The sequence below is a fragment of the Pipistrellus hanaki genome (assembly GCF_964339955.1).
Source record: "Pipistrellus hanaki genome assembly, chromosome: 8".
NCBI classification, from domain to species: Eukaryota; Metazoa; Chordata; class Mammalia; order Chiroptera; family Vespertilionidae; genus Pipistrellus; species Pipistrellus hanaki.
The window spans coordinates 63,121,367-63,148,794 of NC_140510.1; the positions used below are offsets into that span (position 1 = coordinate 63,121,367).

Genomic DNA, 27,428 nt, shown 5'->3' on the forward strand with positions numbered 1-27,428 from the left:
ATTGAGCCTGCAACCCTGGCTTGTGCCCTGACTGAGAATCAAACCATGATCTCCTGTTTCCTAGCTCAATGCTCAACCACTGAACCACACCAGCTTGGCTCTATTATTTTCTTTTTAAAATGTGTCTTTTTATCTTCAAACATTGAGAAATGATCCATTTTCATTAAATCACTAATACAGAAACTGATGACAATCCAATACCTGCAAATTGTCTACATTTAAATACCTTATGGCTATATTCTTTATATCTTTCCCCTAATAAGTCTGCCAAGGATGGAATGGGCATTCTTTTAAACAGGACACTTCAGAACACAAGCAATGAATTTAGCATTCAGCATAGTTCCTTTTTGGCTGAATAACTATTATATTGATTTCATTGTAGAATTTTCTGGGTCATAGAATCTGATCTTTTTTTGTAATTTAATTTAATTGTCAAATATATCTGATACGCTTTTATTTCCTCAAGTTCAATAGTCCTCTAAAGTCACTATATTTATTAAATCAACAAGTTCAATAAATACGTATCATATATCAACTTTAAGAAATCTTATATTGGGTCATATATTACATGAAATAAAATAATAAAAAGGTATGCTTTTTTCCTCCCTTGCCATTTGTCTTAATGGTGAATAAGATTTTTTAAAACAGTTTTTAAGACACATACCCTTACAAGAAGTACAAAGTCCTCCCAGAATTTGAAGGAGAGATTATTTATAGACAATAGCATTAAGAAACTCTATAAAACAGTAGATAGACGCAGCAGGGATCCACGGATTATATTTTGTTTTATGGAGTTCCTGGGAAGTTCTTTCAACAAACGATAACATCAGTTAGGAAGCCGAGAGGTAGGTCAGGGATCATTTATTTGGGGATCTACAAGTATCCAGAAGCTTCCAGATGCATCCAAAACAGCCAGAAGAGACTCACAGTTTTAGCATAGAATATTTTCATTTGAAAGGTGAGAAAAATAAGGCATGAAGAGATTAACTGACTAATCTAATGTCTCAAAGCTTTTTAGTGGTTGAGCTAAGATGAAAATGACCTCTTGTGACATCCGCCTCTGTCCTAGCCTCCTACATCAAATTAGTCAGAATGTAGGGCAAACATGGGAGGGGGGAGATATGTACAATAGGTACTCTACTTATATCTAATATTTAATTTATAAGTGTAAAAGTGTTGAAAACACATGATATTACATACAAGTCAGAAATTGAATTTTTGGTTTGATATATCCAATAAGAGGAAAAGAAATCAGTCCAACTATATATTTCGTGTATGCAAAATTAAACTGAGGGAATCTTGATTTAAAAATATAGACTGCTATAACTTTATTTAAATCTGAGAGAGGCTTCTTTTTAATGGAGAGAATTGCTGATTAAATTGCTGACAAGCAATTGCACTTACAGATTCAGCAGAGAATGTAAACACAAGGGATAAACACGTATGCCTGCATCAATCAAAGACAGCTGCAGTCTACCCCCATAAAGGTGAGCAATTATTTATGAAATTATGTCTCCTTCAGTGAGTCTATATTCCAATCCTGGAGAAACTGAATGGGGGAAAACAGACAATGTCACAGTCCCAATTAACCAAGGAGTCAGATGTATTTTCAAAATCAAGTGATTTTACTAGTGTATAAACTCTAGTTAACCTCACCATCCTGAAAATAATTTATTTAGCTTTAAAAAATATTCATGTTTAAATAGGCCAGGGTGTTTTTGCAGAACTGTTTGTGTTTTTTTTCTCTTTTTTTTTTCTTTTCAGTTTTAAGGGTAAGTGCTTGATTCTGTCAACTACACAAGAACAAAAATCTGAAAAGAGAGGCAATTCTCAAAAGCACTTTGCATGGGGCTTCTTTTGACTCCATTTTCCTTCTGAGTGCTGGAAGGAGCCTTGAAGGAGGCAACCAGCAAAGAGAAGGAGAGGATTTGACAAAGGTGATGTTTGACAGGGCCTACAGGCCTGAGTCTTGTCAGGCCTTCTGGAATCCTCCCCCTCATGATATCCTCTGAGGTATCTTCAGGGTTTCTGGGTGTAACTCAAGTCCCAAATACTTGTAAAGAATCCCAACACTCCAGAAATTCAAGATCCAGCACCCATCTCTGACCATATTAGCTCCAAGTTGCCATGCACATTGAAATTCTGCCCAAAGTCAACATGCTTGTCAGTAGGCAGTCACAGGCTGAGGGTTCACCCACTGTCCAGAGCAAATGAGAAATCTCAAGTTGTGGGCTCTATTCTCAACCTTTCTCTTTGGTTTCTTTGTACAGTTGGTCCACTGTGTCAATGGATCCCCCACCCACATATTGAAAAATATTGAAAAGTATATGGTGCTCATGTTTTCTATGTATTTCTGTGCTAAACATATACAGCCTTTTTTCTTGTCATTATTCCCTAAAACTTACAGTACAACTATTTACATAGCATTTACATTGCACAGGGTCTGGCAAAAGTAGTTTTACAGTTGTGAGTAGCAAAACATAAAGAGTATTCTTGTGTTATTATTTATTAACTAGAGGCCAGGTGCATGAAAATTCGTGCAGAGAGGAGGGGGGGTTCTCAGCCCAACCTTCCCTTTCTCACATTCTGGGAGCCCTCATGGGCAGGAGGGGACCTAGTGATCAGGGGAAGGTGACACACCCATCACACCTCTGCTGCTGCCACTGGTGGCAGCACAAGCCTTGGCTGGTCTTATTACCTGGGCAGCCACCATCCAAGGCTTCCCTGTGCCTCAGGCTGGCTCTGGGCAGGTGGGGGGCTGAGGGGCCTAGGGGAGGTCCTGGCCATGCCTACCGCCCTGGTGGGTCTGAGGGGACTGGGTGCCACCATCTTGTGCTGTGGGTGCTGCCATCTTTGTGAGAGTGTGATGGTCAATTAGCATATTCCCTCTTTATTAGATACGATTATTATTTTCCATAGGAACAACTGTAAATGTATTTTTGCCCTACCATGTATTTGGAGATCATTTAAAGTATGAGGAAGTGTGTTCATAGGTTATATGTAACTACTACACCGTTACTATATAAGGGTCCTGAGTTTCCTTGGATTTTGGTATCTGAGGGAAGTCCCTCAGAGATATAGAGGAAGAACTATACCTGCTTTACCCTACCCACTCTTTGTCAGCCCCTAGTTTCACAGGAGTGAAAAGGAAGACAAATAAATTCCTTAATTATTTTGTTTGCTGAATTTTATTTTAAAAGAATATTTTAAATAAGCTAAACAAAATGTATAGATTCTCCTAAAATAAAATAGCACTCATTCTGTATTACCCAGGACAAACCAGTTCTTGAAAAATTGATATTTCTTAACTAAGAGAATTTTTAAAAGGTTGAAAAGTGAAACTTAACAGTAGAAAACTCTGTATCTCCATTAATGTGAACTGTTGTTGAATATGACGAAGCTCTTTGGCAATGCCAGCCCACCATTTTTGCTTTTTATTCATAACAATACTAGATAAATGGTCTACATCATTTCTTTTCTTTATACCTTCTTTAGCTCCATTCATGACCTAGATCCCTGGCTGGTGTGTCTTAGTTCCTTGGAGCATTGTCCCACGCACTAAAAGGTTGTAGGTTTGATTCCCAGTCAAGGCACATACCCAAATTATGGGTTCAATCCCCAGTCAGAGCTCATAGGAGGCAATTTATGGATGTTTCTTTATCTCTGTGTCTAACTTCCTCTCTCTCTAAAATAAATACATGTCATCAGGTGAAGATTAAAAAATAATAGATAGAAAATTATAATTTGAGCCTCCAAATTCACTTTAAATCATATTTATACTTCACCTTCTTTTTGTGTATAGACAAAAAAAATTTACAGCAATAAAATGCAAGTTAATTACTTCTTACATGCCTCATATACTTTATCTCTCTGCAAAAATTTAATAAATATTAATAACCAATTCAAATCAAAATTATTATCATTAGCGAGACTATCAAATGTCCTCATATATAGTTAAACAACACTACAATGTCCTATCAACCTGGAAAAATGCTTTTGAGAACAACTAATGTGAAGGCTGTATGTAGAAAATTGTGAAGTAAAATGAACTTGACTCATAATATTCCCATATTGTCTCATTTCATCTCTTCCTTTTGCCCTATACCCATTAAGAATTGTAAGCTTTTAAGATATGAAATTATTAAATTAGCTTTGTCTTTCACAGATAATTAAAAATAAGAGTTGAAGCCATAAATTTTATTTGACATGGATTTTTAAAAATTAAAAAAGGAGTAAATGTGCTTTAAATTGAATACTAGAAAGTTATCAAATTTGGCATTTCCAGTAAAGCCAGAGGGGTATAGAGAATAGACATACCCATATAACTCTTATTCCTGAAATGTAAAAAAAATACATATACCACTTGAGACTCAGGAGTAATGAATGTTATACTGCTTCATATCATTTATTCCATTTCTGTGGTATCAGCAGGCGTCTATAAATCCTATCTGGCAAGGGTGAATGGGAGAGTTGTATCACTGGGCATACTGCAACAATAATTATAGGTTAACTATCAATTATCATCAATTTTTGGATCTACTTTTTGGATTACAGATGGATTCTGAGAACCTCTATGATTTTGTTAGCATCTGATAGTGTCTTTCTTTTATCTTCCAGAGTCAAAAGTAAATACCATTAGATTATACACTTGTGCTTTCAGCATTTTTCCTCTCTTCTATTTATATAAAATTGAAGTTAAAAATAACTCAGGGCATGCCCTTTTTCTGAAGAGCCCATATATGGTTAACAGGACATGGGAAGAAATTCAATCCTCGAATCCCTAAAAGCTATAAAGGGCCTGGATAATTTTTCCACAAGCAAGCTTTGTTTTAGAAGCACACAAAGCTCATTTTGGAGTCAACTGGAGAAGTCTGTGACATACAACACATAGACTGATTCTAACAGATGGATTTTTCTTGAAATAACTCCATTAGTTAATCACTTCTTTTACATATACTTTTTCTAGCTAATTGGTATAGCAGCCAGCTGGAGCTGTGAAGAATCCTGCAAAGAAACTGGTAGGTAAGGAGAAAATTCAACAATTTCACTAATTCTAGGATGAAACTTCTATTAATGTCACTATTACATATTTGAAAGTAAAGTTGTTTTCTTTATTTTTTTCTCCCACCTTATTCCAAAAACCTTACCTGATCTGTGTTTAAACCAAATTATCATCTATAAGAAACTTTAATAAATATAGATCATGGTTTCCTAAGCCTGACACTATTGTCCTTATGGACCAGATAACTGTATAGTTATAGGGGACAGAGGATGAGGTCAAGTGCCAAGGGGTAGGGGAAGCCTGGGGAGGTCAGGATGGAAAAAAGAGAGAAAGAGAGAGAGAGGGAGAGAGAGAGAGAGAGAGAGAGAGAGAGAGAGAGAGAGAGAGAGAGAGACATATGTACTACTATTTGTAATACCTTAAACAATAAAATTAAATTAAAAGAGCTAAAAAAAAAAAATCCTGGGATCATTTGAGATATAAATGGTAAATTATCAACATAGATGCTTAAGGCATTTTTAAATACAGGAAAGCAGTGGAATTTAATGAAATGGACATTGAGAAAACTGTGTCTGTTGTTACTTTATTCTGTACTTATGGATTAATTTCAGGTTCACAAAAGGATTAGACATTAAGATACAGACATTTCCTGGTCTTTGAAATTCAGTGGTAAATATAATGTTCCCTACCTATTTATCACTTAGTGATTTTTCCCTGGTTTATATATGCATGGATCCAGGAAGAGAACCAGATGAATGATGTGTTAATTAGCCTGGCTTTAAAAGGGAAACAACCAACCTATTATAGTTTAGAGTGAAGGTTAGATTATCCTAATATATAAAAACCCAGGGTCCGTAACAGCCAAAATGACCAAAGGCTTGTTTGGCCAGAAGTTAGTGCTGGGTTGCTGTGGTGATCCAATACTGACTGCTACAGCTGTGGGAGCCCGGACCCAGCTCTGACTGCCAAAGAGGCTGTGGATCAGGCCCAAAGAGAGGCCTGGAGAGAGAAGCAGGGTCTGATCCATAGCCTCAATGGCAGCTGTTGATCAGCCCTTGCCTTTCTTTCTCTTGGGGCCTAGCCAGCACTCGCATCTCTTTTTCTCTCAGGCCTCCATTGGGATCAGCCTCACCTCTTTGATCAGGTCCATTGATAAGCCCAGAGATGCTGACTGACATAGAAACCGACCAATCAGAACCAAATCTGGGTGAAATGCAAGGAGCCAATGGACACTGACTGGCATAGAAACTGACCAATCAGAACCTAATCTGGGTGAACTGGGAAGGCAGAACCTAAGGTTAGGGCTGAGGAGGGGTTTTTAGGGCAACAGCTCTTTGGTGTACCATGTAAGAAAGCAGTTCAATTTTTTTAATGACTGGTTTGGCAGTATAGTGCATATGGCTGGCTATCAGTCCAGATATAGGGATTATGTATTTTTGTCTGCCAAGAGCATCTCCTCCTGATGAAAAAGGCTTCCCCCCAATTGAAGCAATCCTATCCTATATAATCTATCTTTACTACTAAAAGGGTAATATGCTAATAAGACTGGGTTGACCAGCCATCTTAGGGAGTCCGAGTTCCTTCTGGACAAAGCCATGGTGGTAGGGGCTGAGGCAGAGACCATTAGTGGTGATCACACCAGCAGGGGAGGGCAGTTAGAGGCAATCAGGCAGGCAGAGGCAGTTAGGGACAATCAGGCCAGCAGGGGAGGGCAGTTGGGAGCAAGATCAGGCTGTCAGGGGAGGGAAGTTGGGGGCAAGATCAGGGCAGCAGGAGAGAGCAGTTAGGGGCTATCAGGCTGATAGGGGTTTAGGAGAGACCAGTCCAACAGGGGAGGGCAGTCAGGAGCGATCAGGCAGGCAAGCAGAGGGGTTAGGGGCACACAGGCAGGCAGGCAGAGGCAGATAGGGGTGATCAGGCAGGCAGACAGGTGACAGTTAGGAACCAGCAGTCCCAGATTGTGAGATTGGGCCTAACCGGTGGTTGGACATCCTCCCTGGGGTCCCCGATTGGAGAGGATGCAGGCTGGGCTAAGGGACCTCACCCCTTTGTGCACGAATTTTGTGCACTGGGCCACTAGTAACAACATAAAGTATGCATACAGAATCATTCATTATATGTTTAAAAAGTACTAAGTTCCATCCGAATTGCTATTTTTCCAGCAGACGTTTGCTAACACAGATTAGCTCAAGTAGGCTTTTGATATAGGATAAATTTAACATTTATCAATTCCATGTTTGAATGTATAATTTCTCCCTCCACATCAAGGTAGTTACCTAAACATTTCAGTGTCTGTTTTCTTTATAGACTTTCCAGAGCCACTGTAAGAACTGAAACTTTCCATTGCAATAATAATAACAATAAATAATAATAATAAAGCATTCTTCATTTTAAATGAATAGGTTATAATGTACAGATTTTCACTTTGGGTTCTAGGGAGCACTAGTTTTTGTATCACGGCAGAAGAAAAGCAACACGTTTTGAGATTTCAACTAAGAGGACTGGCGATCCTGCCCTACCTAGGCGCGTTCTGTGTGCCTAAGAGCTTCCTGTGATGTTAAGTCACACACTGACCCGCTAGGCTAGCACCGGACCTACACAACTTACTCTCTGCGGGTTCCTTCGACTTGCGACCGCTGGACGACTTCCTCAGCAGGCTTCGCCCGGAGGTGAAGAGGCTGGTTAGTTCCTCCAGAGGACTCGTGGGCGTCCTGGACCGGGAGCCGCTGGCGGGAGCCGCCCCATAGGTGCTGACCGAGGCATGGACCATCTTGCTCCCATCCTGCGACAAGGGCCTGGGGGTGGTGGAATGAGGCACTGATGGGGAGCTCCTGGAGAGGCTGCCGGAATGCAGGGCGTCGTAGGGGGGAGGCCTCTTGAGGCTGAGGGGGGTGAGGGACCTCCCCATGCTCACAGGGGACGGGGAGGCCGAGTGGCTTTTCGGGTAGCCGTGGGGGGACTGCGTTCGGTACAAGGTGGACGGCGGGGGCGGGGACGAGGAGAGCACGGCAGCGGCGGCGGCGGCGGCAGCAGCGGGTCCCAGGGCCCCGCTCTGGTCCTTGTCCAGTTTGGGGTGGCCGGAGGCGTGGGAGGGCAGCGAGGAGGGAGATGCTCCGGCCTGTTTCAGGTAAGACACGTTCTCCAGCACCGGGAGCTTGGTGACCTCCAGCGGGGTGAGCGGAGACTCGTCGGAATTGGGGGAGCACTGCACCGGGGCGGGCGGGAACACCAGCAGAGGGGGCCGGTGGGAAAGCAGGTTGGGGAAGGGCGGGGGGATGTCACAAAGCAAACCCTTGGGCGTGCATGGCACTGAGGACCTGGCGAAGTCCGAGTCAGGCACCGTGGGAGTAGCACACTGCGAAGAGCAGCCGTGGTGGTCAAGGTCGCACTTGGAGTCCGGGCCCAAGTCGTCAAAAATGGGGTATTTCATCTCCTCGTAGACAGCCTCGCTCTGGTCGTCGTCCTCTTTCCTGAAGTCCCGCAGGATGTTCCCCACCATCTCGATGTACACGGGCTCCTCATCCTCGGGGTCCCCTGCGGGGCTGCCCATCTGGGAGAGGGAGGCGTCCCGCGTGAGCGAGGTCCTCCTGGGCGCGTGCTTTTTCAGGTAGGCTTCGTCAAAAGATGTGCTGAGCTGAGTATTCGGGTTCCGCTTCGGTTTTGGAGGAGGAATCTTCTTTGAATACTCGTCACTGTTGGGTCTCGGTTTGGCTGAAACTGAGGAGAGAGAGAGAGAGAGAGAGAGAGAGAGAGAGAGAGAGAGAGAGAGAGAGAGAGAGAGAGAGAGAGAGAGAGAGAGAGAGAACACCCATGAATACAATGGGAGAGTTTTCAAAAGTAAATTGCACTTGGGCTTACTCTTACACATTTGGGATGGGGTAGGTAGTCTTCATTCCTAGCTTGAGGCCTAGATTAAAAATCAAACCAAAGGCCTAGCTGGTGTGGCTCACAGGTTGAGCCTCGACCTGTGAATGAGGAGGTCACGGTTTTATTTCCAGTCAGGGCACATAAACTGGGATGAATGTTCTATCCCCGGTGGGGGGGGCTGTAAAAGGCAGCCCATCAATGATTCTCATTGATGTTTCTATCTCTCTCTCCCTCTTCTTTCTTCTCTGAAATTATATATATATATATATATATATATATATATATATATATATATATTTAAATCAAGCAAAAGTCCAATATATCCCATAGTAAAAAAATGGTAATGGAATAATAGTAATATTTATCTTCAAACTCATGTTAATAATCTTGCACTGCTAAATCCATTAAAACTAGGACTACTTGTTCCTCTGTCTCAGAATTTCAAAATAGAAACCTTCAGATGAAACACTTGGATAAAAACAACCACAAATGTCATAAAAATTCATCTTGAATTAAGGGAGAAACTCATGGAAAAAAAAATAGAGTTTCTGTTAGCACAAATAGTCAAAAATATTATGGGGACTGAGTCCTTTTAATGATGTGGCTATTGCACATAATCATATCTTGCTTTCATTTAGGGTAAAAATGTTCCAGCATGCTAGACTTAATCTCGGCCTTGGTTCAGACAAATAACTTCCAATAAAGATGGGTCTGATACTTCAGGGGAAATTAATGTGAAAATCTTATGAGTCTAGACAAGTTAATCTCCAAATCTTCAGGTATTGTTGATTATGGTGTATTTGTCTGTGTTTGTTCATAAGACATCTTATGATATCCCAAATATTATCTTGGAATGAATTTATTAGATATGTCTTGACACAAAACCCCATCAAGAGTTTTGCCAGAGAATAATTCAGAGGAGACAGGTAAGTTTCAGGAATAATTTTTGGAAGTTCACAGATATGGGGACAAGTGTATCCCACAGCCTGCTGGAATCCCCTATACCCCCTTGTCTTTGTGATGGAACACAAACGTCTGACACCATACATGGGGTGGAACAAGCTGGCTGAACACGTCTGTGACTGAAATTAATTGTTTAGCACATAGAGAAGGTACTGAAGTCTTGTTATCATCTCATTATCTCATTGTGTTGATATATGATTACAGTGATTTTCATTATTATGCAATGTAGCCAAATGTAGTTGTCTGTGGTAAATGGTAGCATATAATATAAGTTGACAGCAGAGCTTCTAAATGTAAAACTATATAAGAAAATGACAGGCTTCTTTCTCTATAATTGCAGTCTTAAGGGGGGAAGGTCTCAAATCACAAATCAAGAGACACCTGAAATCACCTTTGTTTTTATCCACCAGCATGCTTAAGACAGGGGAACATTTCTAAAACTTACTCAAGGAGAAGCAAAAATTAGTTAGGCAGCTGCTTTACACATCAATCATGTCTTCAGATAAAGGGAACCAATCAAGTATTCTATAAGTGTATATGTATGAAATATACATATACACTGCTTTCAAATATTCTGTTCCATTGTGCTCATGATGTTGATTTTGCTGACTACAACCAAACATTATTTGAACTGAAGGTTCTTAATGTACCTAGACATTTTCTTTAATTCATATTAGAAAAAAAAACAACAAAAAACAAGATGTTTTCCAAGGGATATAGCAGTAGAGTTGTTTGGTGCCAAAAGGGAAAAACCTAGAGACATAATTGGGTGAAAAATACCCAGATAATTCTTTAGGAGGGTCATACTGGTTTCAATTATTACTTTTGTAAATCACTGTATATTTTAATTTTCACAATTTAAATAAGTGATCAGGTTATGTACAAAAATCTGAACTCACAAGTAAATTTAAACATCTTTGATCAGGGTTGACTTAGTTCTAGAAGGACTTTGAAAGAGTTAGGACTTAGAAGAACAAATGCCCACCTAGACTATTCTTCTGAAGCTTGTTTCCTTCTCTTTTCTATCTCTTACCCTAAACTGAGTAATTTGTGCTCTGGAAAAATATTTGCCTTTGACTACTGAGTTCCAGAGATTGAAAAGTTTGGGGTTGCAGGTAATCCAGAGGAAAGTAGTCTGGCTAATGAGGTACTTTGTGAATGGAAGTGTCCATGTGATGGATAACTTCATTACATAAAAATAATTCAACTTAGAATAACATTTTCATGTATATCCTTCCTAAATTACAATTCACTTTTGTTTTCTTTGACCTCTCACTAACTCAGACATTCCAACTTAGATGTGAGTAGTTGCATGGAGAGAAGTAACAGGACAGAAATAATTTAAACATCTACTGAGCCTAAGCCTAGGTAATGGAACTACATTGGGGGGAAAGTCCCAGGCAGTGAGGGGGTCAATGGTTGAGGAATGAGTTACATGATACTAAAAAACAAACAAACAAACAAACAAAAAACCAGCATCCTCATAAGCAATCCTACTTAGACTAGAAGGAGGCCTTTGGAATGAGCAAGACCAATGCTTGGGTTGCATTTAAAATGTCAGCAAGTTACATTCACTTTTTTTTTTTTTTTTTTTGCCAATTGAAACAGAAAAAAAATGCACTAAAGACCCTTGCTATTTATAAAATGATTGAAAAAAGAGAAGGTTCTTTTCTAAAACACAATGTAGTTAGAATTAAGATAGAACAATTATTCATTAGAAAGGAATTTAGAGAGTACATTTGTACAGTGAGGATAACATCAATGCCCAACCAAGTACAGATATTGTCTGAGTATGGGGAATAAAATTTAATATGTAACTCTGAGATAATCAAAACTGACGATTGCTATGGACTAAATTGAGTTCCCCAAAATTTATGTAGAAGTCTTAGCCCCCAATGTTATGGTTCTTGGGGATGGGGTCTGTGGGGGATAATTAGATTTAGATGGGATCATAAGGGTTCCGCTCTCATAATGGTTGGGATTAGGACCCTTATGAGAAAAGATACCAGAGTTTTCTTGCTCTCTCATTCTCTCACCATGTGAGGATGTAGCAAAAAGGCAGCCATCTACAAACCAGGCAGGGTGTTCTCACTACAAACCAACCATGTTGGTTGTCACCTTGTTCTTAGACTTCTGACCTCAAAAACTGAGAAAATAAATCTCTGTTGTTTAAGCCACCTAGTCTTTGGTAGTTCATCAAGGAAGCTCAAGTTGACTTAAATAGCTGTGTACTTATTGAGCCGTCCATAAAGACCCTGTAAAGCTGAGTGAGTGATGAGCAATCATTTTAATTTCTTCCTCTAGAATTGGAGTACTTTAATTAGCTTTGTTATTTTAAGTATTAATACAACTTTTTCCCCATCTTTACATTAAATTTCTCCCTGTTCCTGCCTACACCTCCTCACCCTCTGAAACCATTTTAAAGAGAGCACATTGCAGCTGAATACAGAGATGCTCTTCCTAGGTACTCACCCCAGAGCACCCTCACTGTATACCACCTGTTACTATGGTTCTTCTTCTCCAGTTGACTCTGCAACCTGGATTGTGCCAAGGCATTTGCCATTGGATTTTCACTCATTTTCTGGATGTTTTTGTTTGCTGCTCATTTGCTTTAGCTTAGCATATTGACTCCTTACTCCTCTCTATTCTGCTGCCCATCAGCTGAAGCAATTCTCCAGCCAATCTTATGTAGGAAATGCTTCATCATGTGTGCAAACTTCTTCCCTCTCCCCTTCCTTGTGTGCTGAAAAGAGCCTAATGCAGGCACTCATAATTCAAACACATTTTGTTTCCCAGTCCTCTTTTTCTATATTGTTCCAAATTTGAAATGAGACTGTTTAGGATTATATAGAGAGTGAATTGTTAAGTCAATTATAGATGATTGGGATGAATAAACAGATTCATTCCTTTAATATTCGACACATTTTCCCCAGGCATCATCTGCTTCCTATTCCATATCTCCCTTACAATCTCATAATGTTGAGCCTTATGTAAAGACCCTGTAAAACTGAGTGAGTGGCCAGTGATCTTCTCTGGGAAATCATAGGAGAAAAATATTTATTTTCTAATGATCAGATTTTTCTCTCCACTTTCCATTTATCATCTGGTTTTACCTTAGTCCAAATACTGAGTAAATAATTTAGGGAGAAAAAAAAAATTGTTTCTAGTATCATAAATGCTATTTTTAAAATTACCTTTGTAAGGCAAAGTCTGACATTTTAAGCAGCATTGTCACATGACTAATTGTACTTTACACTGACTCTAGGAATTAATAATTTAAAAAATTTATGTTTAGAAAGCTGTTCCTTTATAAGGTACTTAAAATAGTCTTGAGATATATGTATACATATGAATGCTGAAATACTACTAATAAAAGACAAAAATTGCATTGCAAATTTTAACATTCAACCATATAAAGGTGATTTTTATTGCTATTGAATGAATTTTAAATTAGTTCTAATAAGCCCGAAGATAGAAGCAATAATTCCCCTTCAGCTCCAGAACACGAATTTTAATGCTTAAAATAATAGAATGACAGTAACATTGAATAAGCAGAAAGTGACATTTTTGAAAGGGAACAAAGGCTAAGCATGGCTTTCAGTCAGGCCCAGATGATCTGTTTTTCACAGTTAATTTTGGAAATCCAGCATGTTCCTTGTCAATCTAGCCTTCTGAAATAAAATTTTCCTTATTTTAAAAATGTATAGCTGTCGCAGGTATAGTTAATTGATTGGAATGTTGTCACCTGCAATAAAAATGTGTGGGTTCATTTCCAGGTCAAGGCACAACTTAGGTTTCAGATTTACTCACTAGTCATGGTGCCTAAGGGAGGCAACCAGTCGATCAATGTTTCCCCACTAACATCTCTCTTTCTTTCTCTTTCTCTCTCTTTCTCTCTCCCTTTCTCTCTCTCTAAAATCAATGAAAATATAACCTCAGGTAAAGATTTTTAAAAAGTATAATTCAAAACTAGACTATTGTATCTGTGAATGTTCTTGAGCCAGGATGTGATAAGAGACACAGTTATCACCATACTGTTGCTTGTCTATGAGTTTATTTGTTTATTTTTTGCTTAATCCCTTCACCTTTTCACGCCTTCCTCCCAACATACTCCCCAATCCTTTTTGTCTTTTAAAACTAAGGAAAAAGATTGTGATTACATTATTTTGATCTCATTATATGGCGTAAAATATTATTTTAAAAGGTCTTTTTGCCCACATAATGATGATGGAACCACAGCTTTTAGCTCTAGTTGTAAAGGTATATTGAAAGAGATCATTCAAAGCAGGAAATGAGAGTCCAGTGGAGAGAAGTAAGGTCCACACTGTTTGGTACTAGAACTGGCTGCTTCTGGAAAGTGAGAAACATTATGTGTTTTCTGATGGTCTTAGGTGACCCTGGTTGAGAATCACTGCTGTAGAGCCTAAGACTAAATTCTTAACCCATAGAATTATGAACAAATATAATCATTGCTTTTGTGTCTCTAAATTTGGGGATAGTTTGTAATTCATGTATACCCATCTGAAACTGGTGGTGGCAGGTTTGTGCTCCCGTAACAAAAATCTAAAACTCGCCAAAGCCGGTTTGGCTCAGTGGATAGAGCGTCGGCCTGTGGACTGAAAGGTCCCGGGTTCGATTCCTGTCAAGGGCATGTACCTTGGTTGTGGGCACATCCCCAGTAGGAGGTGTGCAAGAGGCAGCTGATCGATGATTCTCTCTCATCGATGTTTCTAACTCTCTATCCCTCTCTCTTCCTCTCTGTAAAAAATCAATAAAATATATTTTAAAAAAAAAAATCTAAAACTTGTGCTTTGACTTTGGGACTGGGTGGTGACAGAAGCCTGAAAGACAGTAAGGCAGAAAAATTGATGAAGAAATTGCTATGATCAGAGGCTGAAAAGGAGTTATGTCATACTTCATTAAGAAGAAAAAGGCAAGACAATAATCTGTGTACTGAAGATACTATAAAATGTACCCAATGGAATTGTGGACCTTACTGAGGAGGTTTCTGGGAGAATGTGAATGTGCTCACTGGCTTGTTTGAGCCATGAATGATAAAGGATTGCAAGATAGAAAGGGGGATTAAGGGAGCAGCTATTCAGTTCTCAAGCAAAAATGAAAGGAAATAGTTTCAACCCAGAACTTGCCATGAAGACTTCTCTGAGCAGCTAAAGGTTTTCAAAGTGAAAAATGGCCACAAGACAAGGGTCAAATCCAGAGCACAGCCAGTAAAATGTAATCTCAGAGTAATAATAAAGCTAAGGGTATGGCTATTAGAGACCTTATTGAGAACTCTGACTTTTAAGAATCTAACAAATGTTCCCCAACACCCTGACCACAATCCTAAAAAGAGACAGGCCTGACTCAAAATAATTTCTGTTTCTGTCTTTTGTCTAATGAAAAACAGAGTATAATTTGACTCACAGGAAAACCACAAAAATTGTAAAAGAGCTTTGCCAACATTGACTAAAAGGGGCAGACAAGGTTCAAATTTAAATTGTAAAAAAACCTTTGGGCCCCTTTCAAGGGCTGGAAAAGAACTAAGCAGAATACTCAGATTCAGCTCAGATACAGGTCATTTCTTATGGCCAAGAAAGGAGAGCATGGAGAGCAGATATAAGATATCAGAGAGCAAAGTCAAGAGCCACAGAGAACGAATACTAGGGAGCAGAACTGAACCTTCATCAGTAAATATTCTCTGTCCTTGCAATAGGCAAAATTGGGAACAGGTATGCAAATGAACTGGTGATTTCCTTTGCCTCTCTGATCTCCAGCCTCCACTTATTTAAACTGTACATTGCAGTTTTCCTCTTCCTGACCTACCAGTCTATGTCAGATTTTGCAGAGCAGGTAACTTGTATTTTTACTGGTAGTTCAAACAGCTTTGCCACAGAAGCCTTATGGCACGTGACCATGATTTAGATGATGAAATATTAGATTTTAAGCTGATATTGTAATACAAAGAGATATTTCCACAAAGGGCTAGGAGCCAAATTGTGATAGCAGTTTTTCAAGAAAGCCACCCTCAAATTCTTTCCTCCTGGTATGCATGCTAGCTATTCATAGGTAGAGTCTATCTTGCTCTCCTCAAATCAAGGATAGCCTTGACCAATAGAATGTGGCATAAATGATACTGAGTCTTTTATTTAAAATAACTGACAGCTTTCACTTCCTTTATCTTAAAAGCCAATTGCCAAGATCTTAGACCAACATCCTATGAAGAAGCTCAACTTAGTCATCTGAAGAGGCCATATGGTGGAAAAAGGCAGCCCAGACATATGAGTGAAGACTTCTTGGACTTTCCAACTAATCCTAACTATCAGCTGAATACTGCCAAATAAGAGACCTCAACTAATGTCACACAGATTAGAAGAGTCACCCATATAAGACAAGTCAACTCACAGAATGATAAGAAATAATAAATTGTTGCTGTTTTAAACCATAGTATTTTGGGCTGGTTTATCACACAGCAATAGATAACGGGGGGAGAGGGGGATCTCCAAATTAATTTCCTGTTTTCTTGGATATCTCTTAGAAAATGCCATTGTTATTTTCATAGAGCTACAGTGTGCACCCCAAGGAAACAGAAACATCCTTCCAGAATGGAGAAATTAAGGAAGTAAGATTGCCCTCTGAGTATTGTAAAATCAACCCAGGATGACTCAGAGAAGAGAAATAAAAGAAGAGTACATACTTTCTATTCAAAAAGGCTGAATTGAAAGCAGACCAAAGGTATTAACATATGTAAAGGAAGAAAAACCAGAGGGGAGCTTTCCAGCCTCAAAAAACAGGAGAAATTCTGAGCAAAACACGTCCCACTCGCAGCAGTGCCCAGAGGATATGGTCCTCTGTTATGTTTCTGTGCAGGACCTCACATGCTAGTAGAGCCTGAAGCCTCTACATTTATGATTCTTATGAATTCATTTTCTAAGTTCAGATTCACCAAAAAAGCCTATTGATTGATTGATTTATAGAGAGAGGGGAAGGAGAGGAAAAGAGAGAAAGAGGAATGTGAGAGGGAAACATTGATCAGCTGCTTCTTGCATGCCCCCTATCATGAATGGAGCCCATAACCCAGGCTTGTGTCCTGACTGGAGAATCAAACACTTCAATGAATTGGACTAAGCCCAACCAACTAAGCTGCACTGGCCAGGGCAAGAAATCTTTTAATAATTTTCCAAAATATTATCCATGTCTTCTGTATGAATATTTTCATTAGAAACAAGCAAAGTAGAATTCAGTTTTATAGACTGCTTTGATTTGAATGTTTGCATCTCTTTTAAATTCACATGTTCAAGTCCTAACAGCCAGTGCAATTAGCCAGGGACATTGGGGAAGTGATTAGATCATGAGGATGTGGCCCTCATGAGTGAATTAATGCTCTAATAAAAGAGACTCCAAGAGCTCCCTACTTCCTCCACGAGTAGGGCCACAGTGAGATGTCAACAATTTTAAACCTGGAAGTGAACTCTCATCAGAACCCAACTGTGCTGGCACCCTGACCTAGGACTTCCAAATCCCAGAATTGTTAAGAAATAAATTTCTGTTGTATATAAGTTATCCAGCATGTAGTATTCTGTCACAGAAGCCCAAACAGACCAAGACCTGTGTCCATCTCTTTTGAGCTAGTTATTTTGACATCTTAGATAGTCTAGATATGTGATGAGATATAGTTTCTGAGCTTATAGATTGAAGGCCAGTCCTGTACCAAGGCAATTTCACCACAGTAACACCATCGCATGGGAACCTGTCTGGGAAAGTAGCCAGCATTCCTATGGAGACACAGCCCTTTGTTCACAATGTTTATCATAATGTGTAGTTTGATATTTTCATGCCAAGGCAGCATCATGTTTCCAGATCACTCCCCTCCTGCACTGGTCATGGGATTCTCTTTAGACATTGTAAAGGACGGAAATGGTAGCTGGGCTGCGGGCCTTTCCTTGACAATACTACTGAAGTCTCTCAGATCCCACCTGCCTTTATATATTTTACATAAGTCTAGAAGGAGTAGGGAAAAGATCTGGAGGTAATGTCTCTATCAAGTAGAGGAATGTTGTGCAGGGATGATCCCAACTGGGCAATGTGTTAAAATATCAAGTTCCATAAATGACAAAAAAATATTTGTTTGACCAAACTTTAGTCAGGGTTCTGAACCTTCCTGTAGGCCCATCGGTATAAAATCCAGGCTTAGCCATAACTTTGCTGAGCACGTTTAACCAGAAACCCTGCCCTCTCCATCTGATCACCTTCTATATCTGACCCAGGTCTTCCTACTTCACCATCCCAACGATGATGTCTGATCACACTCGTATGTCTTCAGCAAGGATCTATTAAGTTGGTTTAGCCAGAACACCCATATACCTGCTGTTTCCTTTCAGTAATTTTCTATCTACTGATCCCTTCCTGTTGCTTGGCTATAAATCCTTATTTGCTCCTCCTGTATTTGGAATTTCTATACTGAGATGTCCTTTCTCCTATAGTAATTGACCTAAATAAAATCTGTTTTTTACTGCTTTATGATACATCTCTATATTTTTTTTTTTTTTACATCAGTAAACTACACCTAGCTGGCTTCTTTGTAGCACTCACATAAGCATAAAAGTCACTTCTTTGGAGAAGTCTTCCATGGCTATCCAGTTTGCTTTTATTACACTGGGTATTTCTCTTGTCTGTTTCTCAATTGCTTTATGCAAGTTTCTAGGTGCCAGTGTATGTATTTTCCCCACTTGGAAACACTGGTTCCCTATTTGTTTTGATCTTTGCTAAATTATCTGTGTAAAGTGACTAGAAACTCACAGGTTCATTCACTGTCCAGTGAATTGGTAGACCTTTGCCTTCTCCTAGTCAGCATTCAGTATTTCAGATGTCCTCCAGTAACTATATAGAGACAAGATCATACCCATAATGTGCCATTTCTGTAGGCATTATTTAAATTAAGAGGGAGGAAAATTATGAAGTATCTGAGGTATAATAACAAAAGAAATTAAGATAAGGGTGAGAGAGGAGTCAATGGACCAATTTTCAACATTACTCATGAGTTGACATTGAGGCAGGTTAAATATTTTACCTGCCAAAAAAGAAGTCCAGAAAAATTAACTGAGGAATCAAATGGTCCTTTTTTAAGTTCCCTCACACTAAGAAAATATCCAAGGGGGACATGAAGGAACACAGGGCAGACAGAATTCACAAGTGAGATCCTGTACTTAAGGTCTAATGACTTTGTAAACATTATCCTAGACCATTAATTTTGAGGCTATAACAATTACTTCCTGGAAGAAAAAAAAAAAGAGAAAAATAATTTTATTGATGCAAAGCTTAATAGAGCAAAGCCATTTAAAACAATGTCATAGATGTAGGAAATGAGAAACAAATGTACCTTAAAACTTTATACCCTCATACTTGGTGTGTGTGAAACTGATACTATACTGGGATGTCTCTGTGGTAGTGAAGAACTACTATAGTAGCATGCCAGACATCCTAGCACAGCCAAACATAATCTCTGTGCTTTTCTCCCTTGGCATTCTTCATACTCTTCTTTCTGGCCAAACCAAACCACCACTGTTTCCCACACTTCTCAGATGTGTATGTGCTCAGACTTTGCTCTGACATTTTTCCTCTCCTCTTCCATCATCTGACTGAAACAAAAAACCTCCCCAGCTTTAAAGGCCCAATTATAGTGTCACTGCTTCCTTTCTTCATAGTTTTCATTTTACTTCATTTCTTTCTTACGTGTAATCTTCCTCATTTCCTATCTTGTTCTTGGTTATCAGCTTCCCTTTTTTATTAAAGACTATTTGGCAGAATCGGCTCTTCTTTCTAAAACCCCAAACAAACTTAATAGAGGAAGTTGTTCCCAATAGGCATTTGTTCAGTAATTATTATATATAATTGCCTATAAACAATAAACTACAAATGCAGAATGATTTACATTTTTAATGCTTTCTCATATATTCCTTCAGATTTCTTTCCTTCTCTCCATTTTCTTTTTTTAAAAATATATATTTTACTATTTCAGAGAGTAAGGGAGAGGAGAGAGAGATAGAAACATCAATGATGAGAAAGAATCACTGATTGGTTGCCTCCTGCACATCTGCCACTGGGGATAGAGCCCACAACCTGGACATGTGCCCTGGACCAGAATGGAACCCAGGACCCTTCAGTTTGTAGGCCAATGCTTTATCCTCTGAGCAAAACCGGCTAGGGCTCTTCTCTCCATTTTCAATGTTTTTCTTTTTAAATGAAAATTGATCTCTTTAGAGTCTTAAACTTAGCAAATCTTAAATTTCCTAAATCTTAAATTTAGAAAAATAATCTAAATAAAATTATATGTCTACAGTACTACATGTTTCCCAAACCTAGAACTCTCTTTGTTTTATCTCTATGTACCAATCACCTCCACCTAGTGGTCAATCAAATGATACTTAGGAGGTCCAAGCTAGGGAAAGCTATATACTTATTTAAACCTTAAAGATAGTTGAGTTATTAAACCACTGGTTATAACTCTTTTTCCCTTTGCACAAATATTTTAAAGCCATCAGTACATAGTAGCTATCGCTCATAGCATCACTACCTACAGAGAAAGAAAATTACCAAATAAACTAATTTTCTGAGTCTTGAGGGGAAAAAATTTGACAACAAAAAAAGTAGCCATGGAAAATGCAGGATGCTGAGCACCCAACAGAAGCTCATTTAATTTGGATTCTACCCAGGAGAATATTATGTTAAAGGAAAGTTAGTTGGGAGAAAAATCCTATTAACGACTCGAACATTTCCCCTGTCCCTGGAGCAGTCAGGTCTGTAGAAGCTGGATCCCTGCAGTGCTTTAGATCCTGTCTACTGGGGATTATCCTCTGTAAGTCTGTCCTGGTGGAGATATAAAGATAGAAATGTTTGTGATCTTTTAAAGTATTTGAGAACACAGAGGATGCAGCATAGAATTACAGAGCCAGAAAACATTTCATTCAGCTTCATTGAGGTTATTTTGATGTGGGCTCACATCTTGTCTAATGGAGATGCAGTAATAATAGTAGTAGTAGTAAGAAAAATAATAATTCTATATAATAAAAGGGCTAATATGCAAATAGACAAACAACCGAACAAACTGTCACTATGAAATGCGCTGACCACCAGGGCACATGCGTGGAACATGGCGGGCGTTGGCCCTAGATGTTAATACTACTACAAAAACCATTCTATAAGCATTGTAATGACATTATAGAGAAATTGAATTATTTGTCCATGTGGTAGAAGCTGGCTTTGAACCCAGGTGGTCTGACTCTAGTGGCCATACTATCACATAATTAATTTGTCTTTATAGATGGTGCTTATTTGTTTTACAAATATATAGTAAGGATGTTTTACCTATTACACACACACACACACACACACACACACACACACACATTACCCATATTGTTCCATGGGTCAAATTAGCCTAAATTTCAATCCCAATTATTAGCTATAAAACTATGGGAAGGTAAACTCTAACCTTTTTAAGTCTCTTGAAATTCAACTGTTTAACAGGCATGATGATGCTTATTCACAGGAAATTCTGAGGATTTAAAAGACACTATATATGAAGTATTTGAGTACTACCTGGGCCACAGAAAGGGCTTAACATGTAAAAGCAATATCATTTTCAATTATTAGTAGTATTCATAAAAAATGAATACTATGTTGGAAGACAGGCAATGAAAGCATAAGCTTTCACACATACTTAACATTTAATACTGATCTATAAAAATTAATGGTGCCAACGCTAGAAACCATACCAATTCTGGGGAATTATAAAATGAGTGATTGCCTAAATATATATAGATTTTATGTTCACTGAACCATGAGATCAATATTTCAATTTCCTTTTGTATTAAGTTTATATCCTATGTATAGCCACATAATAAAATTTATTTTGAAAGATGGCAATCTTTTCTTTAAAATTGTATAGGCTTTGGAATTTTCTGATTATTAACATTTCAGTGTTGGTATTCTTTGTTTCTTATCAGCTTAAGTTGGGGGGGAAAAGATTATTTTCCTTGGGGGAGTTTTAATTTAAAGATACAATTAAAATAAAAACAAAAGAGAAGATGAAAGATATAGATCACAGCATATGTATGGCAAGGCAGAAAATTCAACAGATTAACTCTTTTTTCCAAACCTTAAGTTTTGCTGAATGACATTTGGGGGTTATTTTATAGGCTTCTCAAATTTAGGAAAAGTGTGACTAGATTAAAAGAGAGAGAGAGAGAGAGAGAGAGAGAGAGAGAGAGAGAGAGAGAGAGGAGGGAGGGGGGGAGAGAGAATATTTCCAGAACATGAGGTGGCTCATCTCAAAGATATCCTTAAGTTTTATACCATATGCATGAACATTTAGAGTTTCTAAATTTTTTTTATGTTTATGCAGTTGGATAGTATAGCAATCCCATTATGCTTGTACTAGAGGGCTGGTGCATGAAATTCATGCATGGGGCAGAAATGTCCCTTAGCCCAGCCTGCACCCTCTCCAATCTGGGGCCCCTTGGGGGTTGTCCGACTGCTGCAGGGATTGGGCCTAAACCAGCAGTTGGTCATCCCTCTTAGACTGCTGGCTCCCAACCATTTTTCTGCCTACCTGCCTGGTTGCCTCTATGTGTTCCCCTGCCAGCCTGATTCATGTCTAACTGCTCCCCCACTGGCCTGATTTCCCCTAATTGCCAGCCCAATTGCCCCCAGCTGCCCTCCTCTGCAGGCTTGGTCATCCCCAACTGCCCTCCCCTGCAGGCCCAATCACACCCAACTGCCCTCCCCTGCAGGCCTGATCGCCCTCAACTGCCCTCCCCTGCCAGCCATGTTGTGGTGGCCATCTTGTGATGACATGAGGACATCCCTCAAAGGTGTGAGGACCTCCTAGGCTTTCATTAGTATAGATAATGTACCCTCCATTTTTTGCAGAGCATGACTGGAAAGGGAAAGGATTTCCTTTCATTTGAGCACAATTTGTACTTAGTCCTAACAATACTATAATTCTTTAGTAAGCTATATAGATTCCATTTATCTCTAAATTCAAATAAGAAAAATGCCCCCATCAAAGCCAGGATAGTTTGAACCTCACTGACCATGATAAATAGACACTGAGTTCTTTGAGAATACAAGTAAAGCAGCATTGGACAATGAGAGAGAATAGCTTAACTTTTGAAACAAAGGCCTCAAGTCAGCTTTGCTCCTTACTTTCTCATATAATTCAGCAGTTCTTTTTAATCCACAAGCATTTCAGAGATGGGGCTCTGCACAGGCAGGCTCATGATAGGCCACCTGAGCAATCCTGGAGCCTCCCTACTTTGGAGGGAGTTAAGATTTATCCTTTTATTATTCAAGCAGTTATGAAAATTTAGCAGTTAAAAAAAATTATTATTTGGCTTCAGTTTTAGAGTTAGGTTTGTTTTCCTTTCTTTATAATAAAAGTCATTAGGATGACATTACTTCTGAGCCAAAAATGTAAAAATAAGAGAGGTTATCCAAAAATGTAAAATAAGAGAGGTTATCAAAATAATTTGTATTTCCCTAGATTATTCCCTGTTAGTATTTTCCTACTCAGACCTGAAACATCTACCTCAACATTAACTCGGAATCTTAACCTAACAGTTAATCTTAAACTTGCAGACGTTTTGAGTGACAAAAATGGGAATGTAGATAAATGCTCTAAACCAAAGCTCAAAGTATATTTTCAAATTTAAATTTATATTTCTCTGTGTATATACATTTTCCTGTATGTGTGTATAAATACATAGGAAGGTATATATATCCTATATAATAAAGAGGCAAACTGATCATCACTCCAACACATGTGGTCAAAGATGGCTGGCACAAGATGGCTGGCAAGGGAGGGCAGTTGTGGTTGATCAGGGCAGCAAGGGAGGGCAGTTAGGGGCAATCAGGCTGGCAGGGGAGCAGTTAGGGGCTGATCAAGCTGGCAGGCAGAACTGGTTAGGGGCAATTAAGCAGGTGATCAGTTGGGAGCCAGTAGTCCTGGATTGTGAGAGGGATGTCTGACTACCCGTGGGATCAGGCCTAAGTGGGTAGTTGGACATCCCTCGAGGGGTCCCAGATTAGAGAGGGTGCAGACTGGGCTGAGACACACACACACACACACACACACACACACACCCTGCTCTCCCCCACCCCCCCCGTACCATGCACAAATTTTATGCACCAGACCTCTAATATTAATATATATATATATATATATATATATATATATATATATATTAACATATATATGTGTGTGTTTGTATATATACATATATAAACATAAATATGTATATACAAACATAAAATGTATAGCATATGTATTATGTATACATTCATATGTCTATTTCCTACATACCCAGAAATGCCCTGCCTTGTGATAATAAAAATAGTGAGAATGCCTGGTCAGACCCTTCATACATAAAGTTGTTATTACTATAATCAATTAGCTCTGACCACATCATGAACCCACTCCTCAAAACCTGGCAAGGCTTCCTCATAATTACTAGAAACAATAAGGTCTTCCATCATGAGGCTCAAATCTCTTTTTTTCAGCCACATCTTACAATACTCATCCCTTTGATAACTATGTGATTCCAGAAACTTCTCTTTCAGTGATTCAGACCAAAAATGTGATTTTCCAGGCCCCTTCACATTCATCATGCCCTCCTAGTTAACCTTAGGTCTTGGTTTAATTGTCATTTAGAGATCTCTTTCCCGGAAATTCAATCTAAAAATATTCTTCCCTGGCCTCCTCCCCTTTTTTGTGCCACCATTTCCAGGGGCATGTTCACTGGTGTGACTAATTGTTGAATGTCCTTCTCCTCCCCTAGATTGGAAAATCATATTTGTCTTCCTCAGTTTTGAAGCCCCAGTTCCAAGCACAGTGCATGTTTTCAAATACAATTAGAATTTTGCAGTTACAAATAAAAAGATGCAAACTTTCATATTGCTCATTCATTCTGAATACCTTTATTAATTTCATTTCAGAAATATTTTGCAGTGAAACTAAATGTGTTGACCCTGTCTGACCGTCAGACATCTTATCTGTGATCCAAGTAGAAATAACTCATCATAGTATGAAAAGCAGCAAAAGCTTGTCATCATTAAAATAGGTGATAAGGTGCAGTTGGACATCCCTCGAGGGGTCCAAGATTAGAGAGGGTGCAGGCTGGGCTGAGGGACACACACACACACACACACACACCCTGCTCTCCCCACCCCCCCGTGCCATGCACAAATTTTATGCACCAGACCTTTAATATTAATATATATATATACACATACACACATATATATGTATGTATATATATTAACACACATATATATGTTATATATATAGTTCATTCAAGCCAAGCTGGTAGTTTGGCAGAGAATATTATTACAAAAAAACTAGGCAGGTTACAGGAGAGGACTCTAATCTTAACAGGGACAAGGTTTGGGGTGTGTTCTGGGTGCTCTGCAGGTTCCAACTATACAGAACAAGCACACAAGGTAATTGAGAACAGAACTGCCTTTTCCATCTCCTCAACTCTGAATGTCCTCAGATAAATTTGCTCCCATAATGCATTTCAAATAGCAGAAAGACCCAAACAGGGCAGACAAACTGTTCTCTGCCAATAGGAATGTCAGGTGTTACCTTGGAGATAAGGATCCTTTGCAATCAAACTCATGTCCTAAAAACATCAAATAATCATGCTACAATACACAGTACTTAGATCAGAAAATGAGAGCTTCCCAATGGCCTACAGCCGGCAAGCTGCTTGAAACAAAACCCCAAATTCCTGAGTCCTAGAGATAATTGAGACATTGGATGCATATGGTAATACTCTTAGAATAAGAAGGAAGCCAGGGGAAATTTTTCTCATTTTATTTCTATGCATTTCTGTAAACAGATTTGAATGAGAAGATTGTTTTCCTCATTCACGAATCATTTGTCACACACCCAAGCAAAGCAACAATAAACTGATCTTTCCCCAAGTGAATTTACCATTGAAAGGAGAACCAAAACACATGCAATTTCTAACTATTTACCAACAAGTGAGACTCACCACTGACAAAACAAGTAGGGAAAAGCACCAGTAACCCACATGCCCGACCCCACTGGTTCCCTCCCATCTTCCAGATTTCCAGTGAGCTTCCCATAGCATTCTAATCTTTTCACGAAGGTCCAGTCAAGTCCAGAACTTTTCAGACAGGAAGCCAACCTCAATCAGATTCTTTCTTTGGCACCCTAAGTTCACTGCCACGAATTTGGTGAAAGCCTGGTCCAGACACAGAGCTGAACTGAATGAAAATGTGCTCCCTAATTCCAAGACCCAATCCACAGGGGTGAGCAGGTGACTTAACATTTAATTTCAAATAACATAATACATGCAACGATAGAGTGGCTGCTAAAAGAAAATTACAGTTTTATTAAAACTATCTCAATTTTTATATTGCAGCTATCTAGGTGAACTGTCACTATGCTCTAGCTAAAGCCTGCTACTACACCCAGGAGAGCACCATCACAATAAACACCATTGGCTCTATACTTGTCTTTGTCCTCCATGGAACGTTCCTTCCTGAGAGCCCCGTCTGTTTTCAACCCCTTATATATCTAGTGTCTAGCCAGGACTCAGGAACACTCTCAGAGCTTTCGGATGTTTGTTGATGGAGAGTTTCAATGATTCAAAGTTGGAGATGTGGTGGTATCCTTATGTGTTTTACAATGCTGTGATGAACTCACCCTTGTCTATCTTTCCAACTTCTTTTTTTTTTTACCACTGTCCTCACTCTACTCCCTTCACACCAGCCTCCTTCCTATTCCTAATTGTCAAGCATGTTCCAATCTCAGGGCCTTTGAATACTCTCTTCCTTGTGTCTACAATATTCTTTCCCCAGATATCTGCAAAACTTGCTCCATCACTGTATTTGAATTTTGCTCAGAGGGTTTTCTCTGCCACCTTATCTAAAATAGTCCTTCCCCTGCCTCTCCACAACCACCCCTACCCCCTGCTCGCCATGCACTGTCTTATTTATCTCCAAAGCACTCATCACTAATTACCATCATATTAATCACTGAGTGGCCAGATTATTATGATCTCTGAAAACATAATAATCTGGCCACTCAGTGTATATCCTATATAGTAAAAGGCTAATATGCAAATTGTCCCCTCGACCAGGAGTTCAACTAGCAGGCAGGCCGGCCAACTTTACTGGTGGCCTGGTGCACTTATTCATGCACATTGAAAGGAAATTAATTAGAAGGTGGCCTGTGGGGCAGGACTGGGTGAGGTGGGCCAGAAACACCCTGGAGCCAACCTCCTGTGGTTCCTTCCCAACCAGCTGCACCTGAGGCTGCAACCACAGCTTGAAGGGCATCTGCAGAGTGAGCAGAGTCCCTCCAGCAGGTGGCGTCCCTCGGCCTGGCCTGCGGGAATCAGGCAGAAACCAGCTCTCCAACATCCCTCAGGGATCCTGGATTGCAAGAGGGAAGTTCTTAGGTGACACACCCTGAAATTGGGCTCCCTCCTCTCTGGTTCTAGGGTGCGTCACCTGAGAACCGTTGCTGCCAAGTCACTGCAGCTCAGCAGCTCCTGCATTGAGTGTCTTC

General features: G+C 39.4%; 1 protein-coding gene across 2 annotated transcripts in view; it reads right to left on the reverse strand.

Annotated features, from left to right (window-relative positions):
• Window positions 1-27,428, reverse strand: part of NYAP2 (neuronal tyrosine-phosphorylated phosphoinositide-3-kinase adaptor 2) — a 213,582-nt gene that overhangs the window by 68,487 nt on the left and 117,667 nt on the right. For both annotated transcript variants that reach the window (XM_084891383.1, XM_084891384.1), the window contains one exon: window positions 7,610-8,719. In XM_084891383.1, coding sequence (XP_084747509.1) covers window positions 7,610-8,719 — 1,110 coding nt within the window. The remainder of the gene's footprint in view (window positions 1-7,609; window positions 8,720-27,428) is intronic.